The 24,760-nt window shown below is 48.4% G+C and overlaps 1 protein-coding gene and 1 non-coding gene across 3 annotated transcripts in view; one reads left to right on the top strand and one right to left on the bottom strand.

Moving 5' to 3' along the window:
- Nucleotides 1-24,760, bottom strand: part of PDPK1 (3-phosphoinositide dependent protein kinase 1) — an 80,501-nt gene that overhangs the window by 9,252 nt on the left and 46,489 nt on the right. For both annotated transcript variants that reach the window (XM_068566048.1, XM_068566047.1), the window contains 5 exons: nt 13,580-13,655; nt 9,255-9,323; nt 8,923-9,019; nt 7,720-7,893; nt 5,795-6,012 (listed from right to left, as the gene is read on the bottom strand). In XM_068566048.1, coding sequence (XP_068422149.1) covers nt 5,795-6,012; nt 7,720-7,893; nt 8,923-9,019; nt 9,255-9,323; nt 13,580-13,655 — 634 coding nt within the window. The remainder of the gene's footprint in view (nt 1-5,794; nt 6,013-7,719; nt 7,894-8,922; nt 9,020-9,254; nt 9,324-13,579; nt 13,656-24,760) is intronic.
- Nucleotides 22,676-22,782, top strand: LOC137750812 (U6 spliceosomal RNA). The gene has a single exon (XR_011070595.1). It is a non-coding gene; the product is annotated as a U6 spliceosomal RNA (small nuclear RNA).

The raw sequence follows: 24,760 nt of genomic DNA, 5'->3' as shown, positions 1-24,760 counted from the left end.
CCACCAAGCCCTCCACTTAGCTGGGCTGCTGGGGCCGGGTCGCCAGGGAAGCCTGACAGGCCAAGGACAGAAGAAGCCTCAGGGAGCCTTTGCAGCCTCAGCTGGGTTAACACGAAGGACGGTTTAAAACAGTAAATTAAACAAGAGAACGAAAAAGAGAAGGGGCCAGTCATCTACGCTGAAAACAAAACAAGTCACCAAATACAGAGTAACAGACGTGACTACACAGGAACAAAAGGAATCTCTAACTACAAAAATAACCAAAATTCACATGAAAACAGGCTGGAGAAGATTTTCAGCAAATATTACCTATAAAGAGTAAACATTTGTACTCTAGAGAGCATACATAAAGCAACATAAAAGGCTTAAAACCTTGAGAGAAAACTGAGGAAGGACACAAACTGGAAATTCCCAAAAGGGAATTAAGTGACCACAAATTCTCAATGGCTCTAAACAAAGAAAGGAAATCGAGCCCCACTTTTCAGGCGTTCTACTGGGGTGCACTGGGGTGAGGTGAACGCAGGCGGGGGCTGTGGAGTAGCATTCTCACCCGCACCGCCACCACCGGCCCTGAAATGAGGAGGACTCGCTGAATACTGCAGTAATCCGGCTCCCAGGAATTTATTCTAAGGAAGAAAAGAAAAACAAAAAGGAGGAGCACAAATGTTCACAGCAGTACTAGTCACATGAGTGAACCTGAAGCCAGGGAAGCAGGCCAGCCCTTTCCCAGCCCTGCAGAGGGAGGGGCCCAGCTATCTCCTGACACAAGGCCGAAGCCTGCACCACACTCTCCCAGCTTCTCCCGAGACAGGAGAACCACGGGTGGCCCAAAGCGGGAAAGGCCAAAGCTGGGCTCCGACTGCACCCCGTGGCTGCGGTGAAATGAGCCCAGGAGGCAGGACGCAGAGTGGGTGGACGGAGCAGCCTGAGGCTCCACTGTCAGCATAAACACCCCAGTCCGTTCATTTGTTCAGTTAACTAACCAAGCAGCTTACAACAGGCTACCGGTTATTGACCTACTTTGAAAAGCTTAAGGACTTAAAGTAATCATTTTGATCTTTTACTTCAGAAAGTCAATTCCCACCCTCCTGAAGAAAGCTCCCCAGGCCCCCGCCCCGCACTGGCACCTTCTTCTCTCTGGCAGGTGGTAGATGCCCGTCTGCAGCTTAAGCGCCGAAACCAGACCTAAGTCAGAGACACGCCTGATTCTCAGCATGTAGGTAGCATGTAGTTAGTGTGCAGACAGGGCTTTAACACAGCCTTGCTTTCTCACACAGCCTCTGGCTCCCACCATTCAGGCGACAGTTGTCATTGCCTCTGTACAGATGTCAACACGGGGGCTGAGAGTCTCCGACTTCCCCACCACCATTTCACAAGGGGTAACAGTGCAAAACCCCCCACTTTTTTTGATTCCAAAGCCAGTTCTCTGCTCCTCACCCTCTCCCATCCCACCCAAACCCCGAGAAGACCAACCTCAAGGATATAAACCTGAGGCCACCAGCAAGTCTGGGCCATTTCAGGAGAGCGGAGTGAGTCTGCCAGGGCCCGATGGGCTCTACAACCACCTCGGGCAGGCTATCCACGCTGGGCTTCTAGGCAGGTGAGGGAGGACCACATGAGCACGGCCAGTTTGCTCTAAAATGCCATCTCTCAACCCTTCAGGTCTCAGGACCCCTTCATACTCTAACTTTATGGAAGACCCCAAAGAGCTCTCCTTCATTTGGGTTAGATGCATCAATACTTATGTATATGAAATTAAAACAGACATTTTCAAATATTTAATTCATTAAAGAACAAAATAAATCCATTCCACATTAACATAAATGTTTTAATTTTAAAAATAATTTCTTTTGAAAATGAAGGTAATTAATGAGAAGCATGACACTGCTGTACACTTTGCAAATCTCTTTAACATCTGGCTTCACAGAAGAGAGCTGGATTTTCACATCTGCCTCTGCCTTCACTCTACTGTGATATGCTGTCCAGGCTGAAGTACATGAAGAAATCATAAGAGTATTTTAATAGCCTTTTCAGATATTTGTGGGCATTCTTCTTTGATACTACACCAAAACTCCAGAAGTGCAGTTTGTTAAAGGTTAGCTGCCACGTGGAATCTGAATCCCCAAGAATGAATTTTTCATACTTTTGACATTAGAATCCACCAACCTACCTTGCACTTTGAATAGATCTTCCGCCCTTATATGAGTTTACAGCACCAAACATTGGTCATCTGGAAATAGTGGTTCGCTGAGTTATGGAGATCTTCCAAATGTTGACAAATTTCATTCTACGATATCAACAAATCAATTCATAAATATTGCTACCTTTCTCCCCAAAAAAGTCTTTAAATATTGGGAAGATGTCAAGCTCACAGTGATGAATAAAGTTTCCCACAATTCTAATTTTCACTTGAAGGTTTTGATTTTATCATTGGTAACAAACACCAGCAGTTGTTTTCCTTGAAGTGACAGGCTCATTCCAGTCATTTTCCAGAAAAATGTTGGTCAAATAGCCAAGTCTGAACAACCAGTTTGTCAGTCAAACCTTCCAGTGAAAATGGTCTTCCATGAAAAGAGCAGCTCGTTCAGCTCCCAGCACAAACCACCACACAGCGCTTTTCTTGAGGTAGCCGTCACCCTGGAGGTGCAGCAGAAGTGCTTTATGCGTACTTCCCATTTCGTTCTACAGCACATTAATTAAATCAATCATCTTCAATGACCACTCCTAAGTGAGGCTGGCTTGTTGTCTTTTCCTCTGCCCCTGTGATCGTGTGGCTGTGAAGAGCCGGCTCTTCTCGCACCGCCTGGTGCCATGGCCGGGATTCATGACCTGGCACTGACAGTTTTACCCACCGTTGCTCCTGCACCATCACTGCACATGTCAACATGTTTGTTCCAGAACTGTGAAATTCAAAAGAGGTGCTCAACACGGACTGTCTCAGCACAAATTGTGCTTTCTGCCAAGCAATTAGGTAAAAGGTAAAAGAACCATCTTTCTTTGATGGTAAGTTGGGGTGAGCACCGGACAAATACAAGTAAAGCAGTGAGTCTAGTCCCATCTGTAGATTCATCCACTTGGAAGGCAAAAAAACAATTTGGAGGTAGAGATACCAACTCACTCCCTGTGTCCTCCGCAGCCACATCTTTAATCCAGAGAGTCGCTGTATCGTATCGTGGACCACCATTGTGGCCGGGATTCCTCTCAGTGGCTCTCATCTGCATCAATGGCATTCACTCAGCAGGGTCAATGGCTCGAGGCTCTTCAGCCTCCCAGCGCTTGTTAAGGTGCTCCAGAGGCTTTCTGATGTTTGGCTCTGAAAGAGCTCATCACGTGTACACTTACAATATTCAATTCCTGTATCTTTAAAATTCTGAATGACTGGTCTCCAAATGATGCTGCCACTTAACTGGCACCAAAATAGTATGCAAAGACATTCTGTTCATAGACACAACACAGCAAGGTATTCACATCTATAAAGCCAGGGAAAGACAGCCTTTTGTCCTATTTCTGTTTCATATTTATAGTTTTGCCTAGTTTCTCTGGAGTGGATTCCTTCCTTCCATGAGTCAGAGAACCCAGTGTCTTCTTTTTGCATCTTTAGACTGAGGTGATGCTACTGTGGGTGGGAAAGCAAGTCTTCTCCCTTTTTAAGTCAATGATCTATACTCAAATATGAAAAACATATAAATGTTCTTTTGTTTTAGAATATATCATTAAAATCTAAAATAAGTTTCAGATAGAAATTATTAAAGTTTTTGAGAAATTTTAAAATAATATTGCCAAACAACTCAAAGTATACTTACTTCTTCACTGTGTTTCCATGTGGGCACAGGAAAAATTTCAGGATTGCAAAGCGGTAAATTACTCGATGATAGGAAGTTACAATAATTATAGGAGGTACAGCTGAAAATAGCTAGTAAGAGCCCAGCAGAAATACTGAGAACTTATTAATGTCTAAAAGTGCACATATTTATACCATAAACCTACCTCTTTAGAAGATTCAAAAGCTAGAAAACACAAATTCCATTAGCTGTCAAAGCAATGTCATCCTACAGTGTGTAGCTTCTGAAAAACTCCACTGTACATTCACAGAAAATAAAAGTAGAAAAGCAAACACCATCTTAGTATTATTACAGAATGATTATTATGGTCTATGGGCCAGACATTGAGAATCACCGTTCTAAAGAATGTGCCTGAGGGATCTCCACTGACCAAATGAGAGATGCCTTAAACTTTCCACAGTCGTCAGCTTCCAAATGGGATTGAATTGGGAGGAAAGGGAGGAGAGCGCGAAAAAAAGAAAGAGTGGGTGAGAGGTTGCAGGGCCTGACCGGCCACCAGTTACTCTGCCCTGCCCGGAACCGCAGGCTGAAGGGCCCAGGCTGCCCAGGGCCTCTGAAAACGCCCCGGGCGGGGCACAGGGGCCTTCTGAGTAGCCACCCCCATGCCGGCAACAGTGCTTCTCGGACGTGCTCTGCACCCGGCCAAGCCTGTGGGGTGGACACAGCAGGCCCTTCTCAGGGATCACAACCTGGCACATGGACCTGCTCAGAGCAGGGCGCCCAGCAGGAGCCCTTCCCTCCTGCTCGGTACACGTTAGGGCTCCTCAGAACACCACTGCAGGGAACGTAAGCCCCCAAGAACTGGAGATTGTTTCAGCTGGCCAAGAGGTACACTCACTTTTCTAGAGATGATAATTTTTTTTTTTTTTTTGATGTGGACCATTTTTAAAGTCTTTATTGAATTTGTTACAGTATTGCTTCTATTTTATGTTTTCGTTTTTTGGCCAGGAGGCATGTGGCATCTTAGCTCCCCGACCAGGGATCGAACCCACACGCCCTGCATTGAAAGGTGAAGTCTTAACCACTGGACCACCAGGGAAGTCCCTAGAGACAATCATTTCTAATTGTACAAAATCCTAGCCTCATCCACCTGCCACTTTTCCTCTGCGTCCCCCACCCCCATTCCTCTGCACAACGGCGCCCATGTCCGGGTGGCCTCTGTTCCTCTAAGCCTCCTTCCCCACCCCCACCCAGGCTCCTCTCTGCCTGCGCAAAAGGTGAAACCATAAAAATCCTTGAAGAAAATGTCTAGGTGGAGAAGCTTTTCTCAACAGGACCAAGATGGAAAGCAGAAAATAAACACACAAACAGGTTCAACTTTGTAAGAATCTGCAACTCCCCCCACCAAAAAATGCACAAATAGAATGAAGAGATAAACTGGAAAAAAATGTTTGCAAAATAAACAGAGAAATAGTCTTCATATCTATGGCTCTGAAAAGTCAATTTTAGAAAGATGCAAAACATACAAGAAAAAAAGAGTCAAAGGATACAAATGAACCTCAAAAAATAAATACAAATGGCCAATGAACATGGAAGATGTTTGCCTCGATAAGAACACAAACGCCAATCACACGGGTCCATTTCTAGAGCATCTGAACGCTCCAGGGCAGGAAAGGCTGTTGGGCAGCGGTTATTTAAATAATGGTGACTCCAGGTCCCAACACGGTTGCTGGCATGCCTGGCCCGCCAAGTCCCACGGGCCAGAGCCCGGAGGGACCCAAACCCTCTCACCCCCCAGCCGGCCCTCCAAACACCCACTTCCAGTTGGACACTTTGAGGGTCCTCATCTGCAGAAAGGCAGCTGTGTGAGGCGGAAGGGAGCGGAGCCTTTACAGCAGTGGTGTCGAAGGTAGGACGCCCAAGCTCTGTCAGTTACCACGGCCGGCGTTCATCCCCGTGCGTTCCACCCTGCGTTTCTAAATGGGGCGCTGCTTACAGCTGTACGTTCTTACCAAGGGTTTCCGCTGGCCTGCTTCTCCAATAACAACCTCTTCTCATCTTCAGAAAACTGTAAGTCCAGTTCAAAAGAATTAGTGTCCAGGTCGTGGATATACTGCTCGATGTTGCTTCCCACCCTCTGGGGCAGCCCGGCGTCCGCGGCAGACAGGGAGTGGGAGGAGGAGGAGGACGACACCTGCATGCAGCCGAACTGGCTCAGGAGATTGTCGTACTGCACAGAGAAGAGGGAAAAGTGAGAACAGCGCCTGGACTTCCCTCTGGTCCAAAGATCCAGACACACTCTGACCTATCGTACACCCAGCAAGCTCTCACCCCGAAGGCCGAGGGAGACGAGTCACCGACACGCAGCCCAGCTTTCTCCTCTACTACACAGCTGACCACCAGCCTCAGGCTGGATCCAGCCTGCCCTGCGTCCCCCTTCTGATGGCAATGTCAGAAGCTGTTCGCCCCAGGGAGGAGCTTATCCTCAGTCTTAACCTACAGGAAGGGGAGGCCCGGGACCTGCGGCCTGCTGGCCTCTTTGATCCTGGAGGATCAGGATTAAGATGGCGACACTTGAGTACCGAGAAGCCAGAGCTCTCAACATGGCAAACATGATGGAATAGCAGACAGAGAGCCCGCAACAGACACTCAAGAGTGCGCACACGCCCATGAAGCCAGGCTCCCTGGGCACTGAGACCTGAGACAACCGGGGCCCCAGTGGCTCCCTCAGAGTCTGGCCAGCAGAGCGTGCTGCTCCCCTGGCACACCCCTGCCAAAGGCCCTGGGGACCCCACCCGTGCCTGCCGGCCATGACCCCAGAACGACATCAGGGCCCAAGGGCCTGGTCGGCAACTAGGGCCGAGGGAGGGAGCCCTTTGCAGTCTGCACACGCAGAGGCTGTGGACAGCCGTGACCACTGAGGTAGGGAAGCAAGTCAGGGGGGAGCACAGACGGCACTCCACATCTGGCTCAATTCAAGTCTGGGCATAAAGGATATTTTAGGGCAAAAAAGGGAGGGATGTGTTGCTTAAAACAGTAGATAGGAGACATAGGGGGTTCTTGATCTCCAAGAGGTGATGCCAGTTGTAATTTTAACTTAGCCTTGGATGACTTTTACGTGAACTCTAGAATTCCTCAGTCAATTGAGGCGGAACTCTATATATGATAACTGGTTACAATAAGCCACAATGACAGAAATCAAATCAGAAATATGGACTATGGCTGATAATCAAAACACCTGACATTACATGTAAATATGGGGGTCCTGGTGGAGGGTGACCTGAAGGTGGTGACGGACACACTGCAGCTCACCATCCTCCTCGGCCCATTTCTGCATGTTTCACACCGTCCATAAGGAAAGTTTAAAGGACAAAGTATACTGAAGACCCTATGTCTGAGCTTGCCTCGGACCCCAGGGTGCCTCATCCCTCGGGCCTGCGCCACTGTCCCGCTTGTACAAGGCACTAAGAGCTGACAGTGACCAGTGTCCATCCTCAACACTACATCCCCCAAAAGTTCAAAGCAGCAGCAGCACCCTGGGATTCTCTGGGAAATACCAGAGGCATTCCGGAATGTCTTCAGATACAAAATTATAAGGACATCAGCCAAAACCGGAAGACAGAAGCCCACCAGGAGAATCAGCGCCCAGGCTCTGGTTCGACCCCTTTGGGCAAAAATTAACTAGAGGAAATGAGAAAGGGATGCACTTACCTGGCGATCTGCACTCGGGGCAGACGTTAAGCCTCTTCGGCCCCAGTCTCAGTGAGGGACTCAGACTCGGGCCACAGAGTGTTCACTGCCCCTCCCCCTCCACGGATCTACACTGGCTCCCCCTTTAGCCATTCATCCCACCACCTGGGGTCCCTGGCCCTGCCCAGAGGAGCCACTTCCCAGGCGGGCCAGCAGGACCCATCTCGGCCCTGGCGCGCTGGCTTACATTGCCGTAGCAGTCCTCATCGTCTTCCGACATGGCCGGTAAGTAAGCTGTGAGCTTCGGAGGCGTCTGGTGATGCAGGTTCTCCCACGTGATGGACTCAAAGAACGGATGAGCTTTCAGAGGGCCGTACCCTTCCATTTCTTCACAACCTAATCGCTTTGTGGCATCTAAAACCTTAAATAGAAGTCAAGTCAGTGTCGGGGTTAAAAAGTAATTCTGACAAAAAAAATTATTTCTGAGTAGTTCTTTTCAATTCTTGGGATCTCCTGGAAATAGGAAGGGCACAGTGTGCTGGGGACAACTGAGTCACCGTGGGGGGTTGGGGGGGGGTGGCCAAGCGCAGCTTTCACTTCTCCTGAGTCTCTGCCCCTCCCCCCACAGGTGAAAATGAATCACTACATCAAAAGTTAATGAATAGCAGCAAGTATTCTCTTAAAATCCTAAAACAGGAAAAAGAGGAACTCACTGGCTTTAATAAGAGAATGAAGAGTTTACGTGAACAGGAAGCTATCACAGATGGGGAGTAAAGTGCCTTGGGTCCCCCACCTGCACGTGGTCTCAAAGGGCCCCACAGCCAGCTCTTCCAGAATTCGGCTGCCCCCCCCCAGACCCACAGAGGATCCAACGCACTCCCCCAGAGGGGACAGACACACAAGGGACAGGTAGGAAGAGGCTGACTGACCCTGCTCCCCCAAATCAAGTGAATGGAAGGTCTGGAGCCAAAACACACCAGGGGAAAGGACACTACAGTTTCCAGAACATAAACAGACACTCCTTTCCTGGGTAAATCTGTTCACCTTTGCTATATAACTTGGGTTGATCTTTAGCACCTTCATGTAGCTGACTCTATAAAGTTGATACTCACAGATGTCGCTAAGTAGATTTTACAGCCACCTGCCACTGCAGCACGCCAAGCTGCTCCAGCGTCTGGTAACTTAAAATGGTGTGTGTGTTGATGAGCAAATGCAAAGTGATACAGTAATTTCCTATCTTATTAAGCTCAAGAATCAGGCACTTGGAAACTGAAAAGGCCTGATGGGATGAGACTGAAGATATGCATCTACCTACAATCACTATCAACCCTAAAATGCCCTTTTATTAAACATAGGTGCCTCCAAGGAAAGGCCCTCTGATCACAAGTTCAGAGGGACTCAGGGTGTGGCTACTGGATCATCCTACCAGAAGAAAATTCGAAATATTTACCAGAAGTTTTTCCACAAGATCTCTTGCCTTAGGAAAGAATTTTTCAGGAAAGTCATATTCCAACTTAATGATCTTCTGAAATATAAGATATTCATTTCTGTAAAATAAGAAAAGCCATCATTCTGGGCAGGGTCACACAAACCTCCCCAGTACAGAGCTGTACTTTCCTGGGACAGCCGTCTCCCTCTCTCCCCAGAGAGCCACCAGGTTCACTAAAGAGCTGTCATAAAAGTTCCCCCCACCCAGCCCTAACCCTGGGACTGCCCCCTCCCACTTCTCTGTCAGGCTGCCGCGAAGGGCTAGGAGGGGGGTGTGGGGTGTGGGTCTCTTACCCAGCTCGGAACGGTGGCAGTCCTGCCACAAGCTGGTATATTATGCATCCAAGAGCCCAAAGGTCTGAACTTTAAGGGAGGAGAAAAACAAAGAAGAATGACATTTGTTAACATTTCAGTGGGGAGCATGGTTCATTTCCATCCTGTCTGTTCACACCACCCATTTCAGCCTCTGATCTGTTTCTCACCTTTAAAACCAGGTCAGTGTGAGGGTGGAAACCTGCTCTGGGCTCTCCTTGAGGGGGCCTCTCTGCGGATCCAGGACCAGAGGATCCCACACACACACAGCAGGCACTGCTGGGCCAGGCTGGGCGCCTCGCTCAGGGGCAACCAACGACCTCACAGGCCCGGTCTGGTCCTGGCCAGGGAGCAGCGGTCACTCCTGACTACAGCAAACACTGGCCAAAAAGCCCCTTCTTCCAGTCCCAGGGGCGGGGGCAGGGGCACTGGCAGGTTGGTACAGCTGAGTCTCAGATTCTCTCACAGCTCACTGTTTACCCCCAGGACACAGACGCGAGCTCATGTATGCCAAGGAGCCAAATCACAGTCCACAGGATGCACACAAAGCAAGCTTTCTCTTTCCCTTCTTGGACTCACTGTGCAAAGCCCTGCCCCTCCTTTATGAACATTTTAATTATACATTTTTTAAAAATTTATTTTTATTTATTTTTGGCTGCATTGGGTCTTCGTTGTTGTGTGTGGGCTTTTCTCTAGTTGCAGCGAGTGGGGGCTACTCTTCCATTGCGGTGCACGGGCTTCTCGTTGCGGTGGCCTCTCTTGTTGCGGAGCACAGGCTCTAGGAGCGCAGGCTTCAGTAGTTGTGGCACGCGGGCTCAGTTGTTGTGGCACGCGGGCTCAGCAGTTGTGGCTTGCGGCTCTAGAGCACAGGCTCAGTAGTTGTGGCACGTGGGCTTAGTTGCCCCGCGGCATGTGGGATCTTCCCAGATCAGAGCTCAAACCCGTGTCCCCTGCATTGGCAGGCGGATTCTTAACCACTGCGCCACCAGGGAAGCCCTTAATTATACATTTTAAAGGAAACACACTACGGTTCTGAATTTCCCTAAGTCTTTTCCAGAACCAGCTGGCAGGGACCCTGGAGGGGCTGTTCTGCTCACCACCCTCCTTCCCTCCTGCTCCTGTTTTTTCTCTCCCCTCAGTGCATCTCAGAGTTCACGGCTGAGAACTACTTTGCATATTTTATTTCCTCTGTAAATCTTGCATTCTATTCCCAGCTCAGCCCTATGAAAGCATCAAGATGCAACTTGCCCTGCATGGCCAACTACCTCCCCGCAAGCCCTAAATATACGTAGGGCTCATGCGTTGCTGGATACAGTCAGTTTCTGGAAGAGGCCACAGCTTGGCATTCTGGAAGATGAAATCGTAGGTCGTGGGTGGAGACAAGAGGCCAGTTACAGTGCTGGGGGCCTTGGGTGAAGGCTCTGTCCTCGGACCCATATCACAGCACCGTTGGCCCGGGGTAGATGAAGCACTTGATGTGGGTGAAAAATGCCACAGATCAGAAATCTGAGTCACAACACACAGATGGAGTGAAGGGCATGTTAAAAATGAACGTACATTCTACTCAGTAACTAGTTCTTACACTTGGTTTTCTCTGCTGTTTAGTGTAGTTAAAATGGGGAGCTACAAGAGAAAAACGCCAACAGAAAAGTATCGGCCTTTCCATGTGGCAGTGGCCAGAGAGGAGGGGCAGGGCTGTGGGGTGGGGCTGCCTGTGCTGCTTGCACGGGTCATCTCCAGGGAGTGGGACTGCCAGCAGAACGGCTTCGGGGCTAACTTTCCACAGGTATCTTGCCATTTAAAATGTTTTTCAATACAATGAAAACTAAAGGGGGAAGCCAGTGTAACATTTCTGGAAAGCAGTATGCACTGATGATTTTTTAAATGCTCAGTTAAACCAAGTCACTCTACTTCTTGAAATTCAAAGAGGAACATGGGGCATCCCTGGCAGACTCTCCAGCTGAACAGGCAGGAGGGCCCTTCTTCCCCAGCGCAGGGCATGCCGCACGTAAAGGCACACCAGGCTGTGCCCAATATATGAAAACTACTTCAACGTCTAACAGTAAAGGAAAAGCTCAATGAACTACAATGAATTCATATGTTGGAAAATCACACAGCTGTTAAAAGATTTCTGCCAATAATGTTAGTGGTATGGGGAAATGTTCATCATATAATCACAGGGAGCAGGATTCAAAAGTGGTCATTCAGTATGATTCCAGTTGTATAAAAATTATGTAGACACATTTAAAACACACAGAAAAAAGTAGCTGGAAAGAAAGACATACCAAATCATTATCTGTGACTACTAGTGGGTTGGAGACTATGAGTGTTTCCTTGGCTTTTTTTGTTTGTTTGTTTGATTTTGGCCACCCGGACTGTGGGATCTCAGCTCCCCACCAGGAACTGAACCCAGGCCTCAGCAGTGAAAGTGCCGAATCCTAACTGATAGACCACCAGGAAACTCCCTACTTTTTTTTTTTTTATTCTCCATATTTTCTAAAAATTCTTTATAATGAATAAGTATCATTTTTAGAATCAGGAAAAAAATTCTTAACTATTTTTTAAATAAGTATCACATGACTTTAAAAATTAAAAGCATAAAAAGGCACCCAGTGAGGTCTCACTCACAGCCCTAACCGTTACCCTCACCACAGATAACCAGTTATCCGTGGCTTGTATATCCTTCTTGAGGTTTAAATGCACAGACAAGTGACTCTGGGAGGCCACTCTGTGTCTTCCTTCTCTCACTCAGTAGAGCCTGGAGACCTTCCTCCATTAGTGCGAAAGGAATTCCTCTTGCTGAAAGTAAACCCCAACTCGAGGAAAAGCTAGTTCTTAGGCAGCAGTGACACACACTTGGAGAATCTGGCCCAGTGCACCCACCACCTGGAGGAGGGTTTCTCAGCCTGGGCCCTGTGGGCATCTGGGACCCGTCATCCTCGCTGGGGGGCCGTTTCTACACTGTAGGATGTTGGGCAGTGCCCCTGGCTCCACCCATTCCCTCCCCACCCCCGCCAAGTTGTGACACCAAAACTGTGTCTAGACATGGCCAGATGTCCCCTGGCGGGCAGAACTGTCCCAGCTGGGAAGCCCTGACCTACAACAGCATCTGGCCCACAGTGAGAGCTCAAAGTTTGTTGGTTCAATAAGAGTAGAAAACAAAAAGCAAAACAAAAACAAAAAAAACCCAAAGAGCCCAGAGACTGCTAAGATGCCCAAGCTTAATTTTTCTGAATATCCTTCCAACCGTCATGTTTGTGCCCTGTGGCTCCACTCGCTAGAGAGGTTTTAAAAAGCCGTCAGGCTCAGAAACACAGAGCTGCTGTGCCCAGAACCATCACTCCTCTGCTGCCCTGGCAGTCACTTGTCACTTTAGGAAGGCAGCCCCTTGCAGCATGCCAGTGCACGACACTGACTGTGTGGGCCTCTGTCAGCTCCAGCAATGGTCCCAGTGGGCTGAGTGTCTGGCCCAGGGCAGGAAAAATCCAAAGAAAAGCTTCAACCACAGAACTTGTCATCCCCAAACTCTGAAAGCCTAGGTTCTCCTGCCGCCTCTCCGTCTTCTACCTGCCTCATGTCCACCCAAGACAGCACCTCAGACTTCTCCCAGCTCCTGGCCATCGGCACCCCCACCTGCTTCACCTCCACTGCCCAACTGCCCTGCCACTGACCCTCTCCACTCTCTGGACCTCCACTCTTGTGAACACAATATCCCACCCCCTGCACTTCTCATTGTCACAACTGAGGACTCCACCAAGGCCCTCAATCCTGTGGCCACCACTGGGCCTGCCCCCTGTAGTGCTGGCTGGGCCCCTGCTGGGAAACTGGCCCAGTCCTGTCTCCTCCCACAGACGCTGCCTTCTGGGCCTGTCCTGCACTCTGCAGAGCACGTTACACTGAACAGTTGACCTGCAGCTGCTGCCACAGCCAGGGTGCCTGAGCCGGAAGTGGCACCAAGGGTCCCGGGGCTCTGGGACACAGCAGGAAGCCTCGTGTCACTAATACAGACCTGTCGGCCACAGTACTCCCCACTGAATAGTTAGTTGTTTAGTTGTTCCTGAAGGAACAAGATCAAATCTCGAAGCATAAAAGCAACAACCACGCCAGGAAGTATAAGTAGTAACAAAGTAGCACATAGGTTATCAAAGTAAAGATGCTGGTTAAAAGACAAAAGGCTAACTTCTTCCAAAGTAGGCTTGGCTATGTAAAGGCCATGAAAGGCACTCCCTTAACTATTAATTTCACCTGAAAAAAATACCAACTACTTTAGAGAAAAGAGAATTATAGATCAGATGAAAACAGGTTACCTTTTACAGGCCGATTTCTCTGTGAGCAGCTCTGGAGAAACATACTGGGCTGTTCCTACAAACGAGTTGGCCCTGGCTGATGAGAAGAGGGAAAAGGGTAAAGTTCATGCTGAGACACAGAGCATTTTCCACCGTGGATGCTGCACAGTCGGTGTTCATCTCTTGGGAAGCCACAGTCACCTGAGATCAGACTGTACGCTCCCGCTCCCGAGAACAGGACTTGTCAGGGGCCCTCCCATCACACCCCCTTCTTGGACCTGCCCCTTCGAGGGCTGGCTTCAAGGTCACCTGCTCAGCAACACCAGCCCTGACTGCCAGGGCAGCCCCTCCTGGACCCCTCCCTGCCTTTCGCCAACACACCGGAGTGACCTCGCCCAGCGTGTTGTCAGCTGGGAGCATCTTGAGGACCAGGGGCCTTGTCTGTTCACTGCTGGACCTGTGGTGCCTAAAACAGCCCCGGACACATGGAGAATGTGGAAAGGACTGGATCTCCCACAGGCTGCACGCAGGGCAGGGATACCCTCTCCTCATAACAAACAGCTCAGGCAGGTTAGGGACTACGAGAGGAATAAGACTCGGGCGTCACGGCCAGAGACCCTTTGCAACAGTCTGCCACCTCTAGTACTGGATTGTGCCAAGTTCAACTGCAGACTTGTGGGGTCTGGCTGCTGGACCCACCCATAACTGCCGCAAGGAGGCATGACACCCACGTCACCCTAGTAGGTCCTCAGGGGCTCATCAGTGTCCAGGCAGCCCTGACAGAGCAGCACTGTGGGCACAAGCCAGCCTGCCCACCTCCCACCCCCCGGCGCCACTCCAGAGGTATCCCCCGCGGGGCATCCTCTGGCATCGGGGACAGAACAGCTGCTTTCAGCCTTGCCCACGACCAGAGGACACAGGATTGGGGATTCCCGTGTAAGAGCTGCCCACCATCTGAGGACAAATCACTTCTCTAAGGAGCACGTGAAGTGCTGGGTCACCTCCACCGACTGATTCACTGGGGACACCCATGGCACTGGCAGCCAACTGCCTCCCACGACCTTCCACGCCTGCGCCGCATACCAGACTCGGTAACCCGCTTTGAACGGCTGCCAGCGAGGCTCTGGCCCTGCTCAGACCGCGCTTCCCACTACCAGGTCCCTGCACGGCAACCCGGGGCACAAGCAGGACACAATACCACAGCTCAACACCATTGTGCTCCAGACAAACAAGACCCTTTCACCTAGCCTGACCTTCTACAGATCAAGCTGTCCCTTTCCTCAACATGTTTAATAATCTGGGCTAGAAATTACTTGTCTCCGTGGACAAATTTTCCTGAACTAACTTAGAAAGTGTACCGGGTAAAACATTACACCAATATACCTACCACTGAGAGGTCTCTGGCCCTTCAGGATCACTTCTGAAATCAGGCAACACTAAAAACTGTAACAGGCCCCCAGTGAAGGGGCCTGCCTGTTGGCCCCACTGTCTCAGCTGTGGACAACTGGGCCCCCGGGACATCTGGCAATGCCTGGCGACATCTCTCGCTGCCACAATGGGGGCGGGAAGGGGCTGCTGTCACCTAGTGGGTAGAAGCCAGGGATACAGCTAAGTATCCTGCAGGCACCAGACAGCCCCACAGCCAAGAATTCTCCAAACCCAAACGCCCCCAAGGGCTTGGCTGTGAAGCCCTGGGCGGCCTCCATGGGACAGCGCTCTGCCCAGACATGAGTACCCGCCCTCCAAAGACCTGGCTCTAAACACAGCAGGAGCAACTCACTCAGTTCTGGGATGTTCTAGAGGAGGGAGAGCTGGGGAAGGGAGGATGGCTGAAAGTTCCTTCTTTTTCGTCTTTCCTTCTCAAAGTCAACCACCCTGCTACACAAAGTGCTCCAGTTTGGGGAAAGTACCCTTCTCTTCCTGCACTGACTGAAGGCTCTGTACTGGGCACCTCAACTTAGGCCTGACTCAGAAATAACTTGACAGGGTACAGCCACCTGCAGTAAAACACAACAGACCGATGCTTTGTCTGTCTATAGCTGTATTCTTTACAGTGTATGGCTATAAACAACACAACACCAGAATTAAAATGCACAAGAAACCCAGGGCCCATGGCCACACCAATTCAGCATGCAATGGTCTGCTGTGAGGCAGGCCCACTGGCCATGGTGGCCATTGGCTCCCCACCTGCCATCCCTGGGGTGGTCAGCCAGCAGGGCTCCCCATACGGGAGACTTCCTAACTGCGGGTCCAGCAGCCTCCAAAGGCAGATGCCTAAAAAACACAGACAAGGCCGACATGCTGCATATCTTCCCCATGTGTTCCCAGATGCGGTCTCTGTCCTTCTCTGTGCCCTGGAGCCAGCAGGAACCCCCAGTGGGAGACAGGAGAGAGATGGAGATTATTCCTCCTGGCCAACCCCCAGGCCACAGCCCTCTCCCACCACAGAGGGCCCCCCCCTCAGATGCTGGTCCCTCCCACCTGCCCTCCCAGGGCCGAGGGGCTCTCTATCCCGCTGCGGGAGTCCAGCTTCCTTGGGCCCTGCTGTCTGTAACTGGTCCCCTAGAGGTCAGCTACTCTCCTGTAGAGACTTCTCAGCCACATTTACATCCTTCCAGGACCCTGACAGCCGAGAACACCGAAGTGATTCAACAGAGGAAGAAAACAAATCAAGAGCTAAAACCAAGTGAAACCATTCAACCTTACAATGAATCAAAGAAATGTTAATGAACACGATAGCCTATCAAATCAGCAAAGATAAAAAAGAAGGAAAATGCACAGTATTGGCAAGGATTTGAAGAGGAAAACCTCACAGTGCTACTGGTGGGAATGTGAAATGCTGTGACTTTGGGGGAGCAATTTTCCAACAAACATCAAAAGTCATACAGGACAGGCTTGCTCTCTGACCCAGCAATTCATTTCTGGCACCTGATCCTCCAGGACAGAGCCAGCACAGATGGCAGGGCCATGACACAATCCTTCGGGGGCCAGGCTTCAACTCGATGCTTCACCTGTTTAGTGTTTCTGTTCTTCATAATAATCGTGCATTACTTCCGTGATTTATATTTTTAAATGTTATTATTAAAAAGTTCTAGAAATATATTTTTATATGGAAAAATATGTATTACACATAATTAAATAATTCAGACTATCATACAGTATGCAGAGGTATTTGTGCTTTTAAATAGCTACATTATGCACAAAACAAAGTGGACAGGAGACACACACACACGACATGGCTGGGCTTTAAAGAGCAAATCGTGACGGCATTAGGACTGTGTGCTGCTGCTGCTGCTGCTGCTGCTGCTGTAAGCTTTCTGGGCCTGCGTCTGCTTGTCCCCCACAACACCTGCTGCTTCCTCTTCCCCAGGAGCCTATGTCCACCTGCTTAAAGGGACTCCAAGTCCCTGGGGATACAGAGTCACCCCCTTAGAAAGGAGCTCTTTCGCTAGTCTAGAGATGAATGAATCCTCTGGAGTGTGGAAAAGAATAACTGTCCTCAGAATGATGTTCTGAAGACATAAAATAATATCTACAAGACTATACATAATGAAAGTATCAAAATATTAAAGTAATAAATATGCAATATACTAGTATGTTTTTCTTTTAATTAATGCACCAACAAGATCTGGCAGCAGGTCTATTAATAGAGTAATTCTGAAGTAGCGATCAGCATAAACAATAGATCAAGAATCTGTGACGACTGTGACAGGACATGAAAACATCTGTGATTTCTAATGACACAGATATTTGTTGCCTACCTTCATAACTGAACGAGATGCTCGATTTCACTGAGGGGTTAGTGAAAACAAGTAATTTTCTCCTCTCCTACTTCACGAATGGCAGATTTCTATCTGTGACACCAGGGTAAGAGCCCAAGAGTGCATTAGAAAGCCACAGAGATAATCTAGTTACCTCCCCCTGTAAGCTCAGAGATGAGCCAGAGGTCAAAATTCTCCAGCTATTGGAAAACCAAGGTCCACAAGCCACTGTTGGCTTATGCTGCCTCCTTTAGGCCACTGACCCACTCAACAGGAGGCCAAAGGGTCAGGGTAAAGAAGGGTTTGGGCTGGGTTGTTATCTCCACCCTCAAAGTGGTTCAAATAAACGGACCAGCACCCTGGGCTGTGGACCACCCTGGCCACCACAGATCTGCAGGTCAGACTGTGAGGTGCCAGTGGGGACGGAGGGACCTGACATGCTCCTGATGTCAGAACACTCTCTTCAAAGCCAAAAGTGCAGACCGCTATTGTCTTATCCATGAACCCACATGTGAAGCACAGCAAACACACTCCACAAAATGTGCTTATTAGCTCTTGGACAGAACACAAGCAAACTGAATCCAGCAACACATAAAAAGGAGTGTGCACCATGATCAAGTGGGATTTAATCTCAGGAATGCAAAGGTGGTTCAGCACATAAAAAGCAATCAATATATTACATCACATCATTAGAATAAAGGACAAAAACCACATGACCATCTTGATCAAGAGATGCAGAAAAACCATCTAACAAAAATTCAACACTCCTTCATGGTAAAGTATAAGACAAACTAGAAACAGAAGGGAACTTCCTCAACCTGATAAAGGCACCTATGAAAAACCCACAACGAACATCATATTCAATGGTGAAAGACAAAGCTTTTCCCCTAAGATCAGGAACAAGACAAGGATGCCTGCTCTCGCCATTTCTATTCAATGGGGAGGTTCTAGCCAGGGCAATTAGGCAAGAAAATGAAGCAAAACGCATCCAGGCTGGAAAGGAAGAGGTAAACTATCTCTAATCACAGATGACATGATCCTGTATGTAAAAAGTCCCGAGGAAGTCACTAAAAAACTATTACAACTAATAAACAAGTCCATCCAGGTTGCAGGACGTAAGATCAGTGTACCAAAAAAATCAACTATATTTCTATATACCCTCAATGAACAATCTGAAAATTAAGAAAACAATTACATTTACAATAGCCTCAAAAATAAAATAAAATACTTAGGAATAAATTTAACAAAAGAAGTGCAAAGCTGGGACTTCCCTGGTGGCTCAGTGGTTAAGAATCCGCCTGCCAGGGCTTCTCTGGTGGCGCAGTGGTTGAGAATCTGCCTGCCGATGCAGGGGACACGGGTTCGAGCCCTGGTCTGGGAAGATCCCACATGCCGCGGAGCAACTAGGCCCGTGAGCCACAACTACTGAGCCTGTGCGTCTGGAGCCTGTGCTCCGCAACAAGAGAAGCCGCGATAGCGAGAGGCCCGCGCACCGTGCTGAAGAGTGGCCCCCGCTCACTGCAACTAGAGAAAGCCCTCACACAGAAACGAAGACCCAACACAGCCAAAATAAATAAATAAATAAATGAATAAATTTTAAAAAATGTCAGTTGAAAATTAAAAAAAAAAAAAGAATCCGCCTGCCAATGCAGGGGACACGGGTTCGATCCCTGGTCCGGGAAGATCCTGCATGCCACAGAGCAACTAAGCCCGCGCGCCACAACTACTGAAGCCCATGCACCCTACAACCCGGGCTCCGCAACAAGAGAAGCCAACCGCAATGAGAAGCCCGCGCACCGCAACGAAGAGTAGCCCCCACTCACTGCAACTAGAGAAAGCCCGTGCAGAGCAACGAAGACCCACCACAGCCAAAAAAAAAGTGCAAAGCTTATAACACTGAAAACTACAAAAAAATTTTGAAAGAAATTACAAAAGATATAAATAAACAGAAAGACATTCCACGTTGAAGGATCAGAAGACAGTATTGTTAAGAGAGCAATACTCCCCAAACTGATCTATACATTCAACAAAATCCCTATCCCAATCCCAGCTGGCTTTCACTTAGCACAATGTTTTCAAGGTTCATCAATGCTGGAGCCTATATCAGAACTTCATTCCTTTTAAGGCTGAATAATATTCCACTACACACATAGACCACACTCTGTTTATCCATTCATCAGTTGATGGACACTTGAGTTGTTTCCACTCCTTGGCTATTACAAATAAAGCTGCTATGAACACTGGCGTACAACTTTTATGTAAACATTTGTTTTTCAATTCTCTTGGACATATACCTAGAAGCTGAATGGCTGATTATAAGGTAACTATGCTTAACCTTCTGAGGAATTGCCAGACTTTTCCAAAGCGGCTGCATCATTTGACAATCCCACCTGCAGAGTACGAGGGCTTTGATTTCTCAACAGCCTTGCTAATACTTCTTATCGGATGTCTTTTTGATTAGTCATCCTAGTGGGTGTGGAGTGGTGTCTCAGTGTCGTTTTGATTTGCATTTCCCTAAGGATATTGAGCATCTTTTCATGTGTTTATTAGCCATTTGCTTATCTTCTTTAGAAGAATGTCTATTCAGATCCTTTGCCCATTAAAAAAAGACTTTTTTTGTTATGAGTTCTTTATATATTCTGGATACAAGCCCCTTATCAGATATATGATTTGAAATTTTTTTTTCTATTCAACCCCATAGGTTGTCTTTTTCACTTTCTTAATGGTATCACAGCACCAAAGTTTTAAAACTTGTTCTGCTGCTTGTACTTCTGGTATTGTATCTAAGAAACCAGAGCCTAACCCAAGGTCATGAATGTTTACTCCCATGATTTCTTCCAAGAGTGTAATAGTTTTAGCTCCTACATTCAGATCTCTGATCTGTCCAAGTTAACTTTTGTGTATGTTGTGAGGTGGGGTAATAATGTTTTTGATGAATTGGTCATCGTTGGAGGATGACAGTGAACCAATTCATGCTTTCCAAAAGCTGCAAATAAAGGGGAATGAAGCAAGCATTTATCCTGTTTTTCCTCCACAATCAACATCACTAGTTAAACAAACAGTGGCTAAGGGGAAGTTTCTCTTTAAATAAGAATTCCAGGGATTTTTCCCTGGTGGTGCAGTGGTTAAGAATCCGCCTGCCAATGCAGGGGACACGGGTTCGAGCCCTGGTCCGGAAGATCCCACATGCCGCAGAGCAACTAAGCCCGTGCGCCACAACTACTGAGCCTGTGCTCACGAACCTGCGAGCCACAACTACTGAAGCCTGTGCACCTAGAGCCCGTGCTCTGCAACAAGAGAAGCCACCTCAATGGGAAGCCCAGCACCACAACAAAGAGCGGCCCCCACTCACCGCAGCTAGAGAAAGCCCGCGTGCAGCAACGAAGACCCAACGCAGCCAAAAATAAAATATATAAATAAATTTATTAAAAAAAAAAAAAAAAAGAATCCGCCTGCCAAGGCAGGGGACACAGGTTCAATCCCTGATCCGGGAAGATCCTGCATGCCACAGAGCAACTAAGCCCATGCACTACAACTACTGAGCCTGCGCTCTAGAGCCCACGAGCCACAACTACTGAGCCCGCGCACCCTACAGCCCGTGCTCCGCAACAAGAGAAGCCCGCGCACCACAACAGAGAGTAGCCCCCGCTCGCTGCAACTAGAGAAAGCCCGTGTGCAGTAACGAAGACTCAACGCAGCCAATAAATAAATACATAAATAAATAATTTAAAAAATTTTTTTTAATTAAAAAAAAAAAGAATTCCAGCTCAAGAATGAAAGAACTGGGCTATGATCACTCTGCATTCTCTAATGAATTGATGGATCTAGGCCATCATGGCTATAAAGGGCTGTTGACAGGGAGAGACGACTGGATGCTACACGCTTCCTAATGAAGAACACACCACACACACCAGCCTCTGGTGTGAAAGGACTGAACCTGAATGTGATCAAGCAGCCACAACCAACTCCCAATTTTCAAGACATACAGAGGGGAGAGGAGCATGTTACATGACTCCACAGAGATGCAATCAGCAAACTGTGGGAAACTCTATAAGACAAATGACCTGGTTTCTTCAACAGACTGCAAGGGAAAAAACAGAGATGGAGAAGAAGCTATAGATAACAGAAATTTAAGAGAAAAATTAGCTAAGCTCAATGTGAGAATTTTATTTGAAACCTGATTCAAGTAAGCAACAACCAAAAAATTATGATGTGGAATTATGGCGACTGGAAGCTTAACACAGACTGAATATTTTAAGATATTAAGCTATTACTGCTAATTTTTTAATGTATAAAAATGGCATGGTATTATGGTTATGTTTTTTAAAAAGACGCTTTGTATTTAGTAATAAATACTAAAATATTTACAGGGAAAACAAATCGATGATGGTGGAAATCAGGTCACAAGGATGGTCTGAATTTTTACAAAAAGCAGGTACTCTTGTGTTTTAAAAACAACACCACTCCATGCATCACAGCTATGACTAAACAAATACCAATACTGTAAAGACCAGAGTAATCGCTTCTCGATGGCTGGGAGGTGTGCTTGGTGGTGGGAGTATAGGGGGGCAGGTGGCCCTGCACGTGCTAGAGTGGCGGCAGGGCAGAGGCTGTGAGAGGGTCTCCAGCCCACAGCACAGCAGGATGGGGGTCAACGCTGGTCTGAGGGTCTGGACAAAGGCTGTCCACAGAGGGGCACTGCACAGGTACAGGTGCAGTGACAGTGATGCTGGCTCTGAGGCTTCCCTGCTGCGTCCCCTCTCCAGCAGTCCCCACACCTGCCACCCCCCCCCTGCACCCCCGTGTGTGGTGAGAGGAGCCTCCACGCCCAACTGTACCAGAAAGGCCTGCACAGCTCAGGACAGGCCTCCAGACACAAACCTCAAGTCTCAACCTCCAGGGCACCCTGAACTCCCCAAGCTTCTTGCAAAGAGGGCCACAGCCAGGCACACGGCCACAGATGAGGGGCTGACTCCATGTAATTAAGCCGCCCTCAGTGTAAAGCTCTGTGGGACCCCTAAGGTTCTAACCCCAAGGTTAGAAGGCCTAAGTCCTCTGTGCCAGAAAGGCCTCATCGACCCATGTGCCCACCCACCCTCACAGCATGGGGGTCACTCCCTGGACCCGACAGGCAGCAGTAAGAGAGGGATGCGGGGCTCACCCCCTCCTAGGAGCCACCCACTTGGACGGAGGTCTGTGAAGACAGACAGCTTGTCTCTCACAAGGTGGAGGGCGAAACATGCTCACTGCACAGCTAAGGAACCTGGGCCTCGCTCCCACGAAGAGTTCCCTTCTGGAAGCTTTAAGATGTTTTGAGGAAACCATCTCTGTACAAAAGTTTATAAAGCTAATGCAGGTGCTCGCTTCGGCAGCACATATACCAAAATTGGAACAATACAGAGAAGATTAGCATGGCCCCTGCGCAAGGATGACAAGCAAATTCATGAAGCGTTCCATATATTTTAGTTGATTCACTTTGTTATACAGCAGCAACTAACACAACAATGTAAAGCAATTATACTCCAATAAAGATGTTAAAAAAAAAAAAAAGCTAATGCAGGAATAAACTCTAAGATTCTAAACTACGTCAAACAGAAAATGAGAGTATATCACCAACATTATTCATTCACGTAATTATACATGTTTTCTACATTTCCTCTAAGAAGAAAAAAAAAAAAAAGCCAACTCAACTGTGTATATATAAGTATCGATAGTTCTGCCTGGTTTACAATGTTAAGGACTTTTTAGCCTCCTGCTTCCAGAAAGATTTTAAAAATCAGGTTTATTTCACTATTTCACCAATGCATTTAAGTTCTTACATTTTTTTAATGGCTACATGGCAGTAGGACGAGCCTGTGCCAAATATCAGATCTGAAGGAAATCTAAGTGAAGAAAAAAAGGACCAAGCAGACTCTGAGGGGGTGACTCCCATGGCTGACTGGCAGGCGATGGCTGGTCTCAGCGGCAAGTCACACACGAGATGCCCAGCAGCCCAGCAAGAACATTCAGGTTCCTGTTTGGTTCACCTCTGTCATGGACGTTGCTTAGGTTACGAGTTATACCATGTCTATCAAAACATGATTACTTGCCAACAAAATGTTACTATACAATAGGAATGAGTCAAATAGATCAAGGTTTGGGGCATGTCACAGGTGCCAGGAGGACTTCCTGAGGGTTAGGAAGTGCATCTCCAGGCAGGAGCCCTGGGTGGGAAGTGCAATACAAAGGTAGGTAAGCGTCGCCAGGACTAAGCCTCATTGAGAAGTAAGAGCATCTGCCTTGACTGCAAGTTTTGTTTCAAACACAAAAGGGTGGTGCTTTAAGATTCTCAGAAAAGTTCCCGAATTCAAGATGCCGTCTTGTGACTCAAAGAGTGTCTGTGCACAGATGAAAGCACTGACAGACTTGACAAGAACCCTCAGTTTGAAAACACAGGGCTGGGAAAAGGCCTGGAAAGGAAAGATCACGCACCCTGCTGAAGGCAACCCATGGAGGCCCAGCCAGGCCCTTCCAGCAGCACAGAGTCAAGACTCTGCCCACCGTGCCCGGGAGGAGCAAAACCCCAGGTGTTAGCCCCGCAGCTGCTGTGAAACAGGCCTCAGTTCAAGCCCGAGGCAGAGCAGGCCAGCGCAGCTGAGCTAGAGGGCTCTTCGGAGGGGCTCAGCTCCTCCCCACCACTGCCCTGCGCTCACAGCTCCCCTTTTCCACGCGAGAGCAGCTGCAGCGAAGTGGATGCTTCTGTCTGAATCTTTCTTCCACCAACAAACCCTCTACCCTCCCCTAGCATGTCCGTCCCCCCAGGGCTCTCCATCAAGGTCCTTCTTTCAGGGGTACCCACAAGCCTGGCAGAGAAGCACATGCCCTGAGTGGAGGTCCCTGCAGCAGCCTCCCAGGTCAGGGTAGCTCTGACAGTCACACCTGTCCCTACACCCAAGTTTCATTTTCAAGGTCACTTATTAACTCACACAGGGGCTTTGAGTTTCCCCCAACCCTCACCATAAAGGGCTTTATCTTCTCTCTACCCCAATACTTGAACACAGTTTTCAGGAGTTAAACTGCCATTTTTTTTACCCTCGGAGTTTATGATTTCCATTCAACAAACACCTGAAGGACAGCAAGATGTCCCCACCCCCACCATGGCCGAGATGCCCCTGGGTAGCTAAGATACCCAGGGCTCTCTTCTGACCCAGGTGGACTGCCAGCAACTGTCACAGTACATAATCTGGCTAGGAAATACCCTAGAGGAACAGTGGTTAGATGGGTCTGCAATGATTAACATGCACTTGACCAGCAGAAAAAAACCAGCCCCCAACTCATTCTGTGATCTTATAGAACCTCACTATAATCAGCGTGCCTGGGCCACCACCCCTGGCAGCTGCGCACAGGAGACAGGCAGACAGTGGGCACTGGGATACAAGGTCAGTCGTGTGTGTGTGTGTGC

Source organism: Eschrichtius robustus, chromosome 16 (genome assembly GCF_028021215.1).
Source record: "Eschrichtius robustus isolate mEscRob2 chromosome 16, mEscRob2.pri, whole genome shotgun sequence".
Taxonomy (NCBI): domain Eukaryota; kingdom Metazoa; phylum Chordata; class Mammalia; order Artiodactyla; family Eschrichtiidae; genus Eschrichtius; species Eschrichtius robustus.
This window is presented reverse-complemented; position numbering and strand designations above follow the sequence as displayed.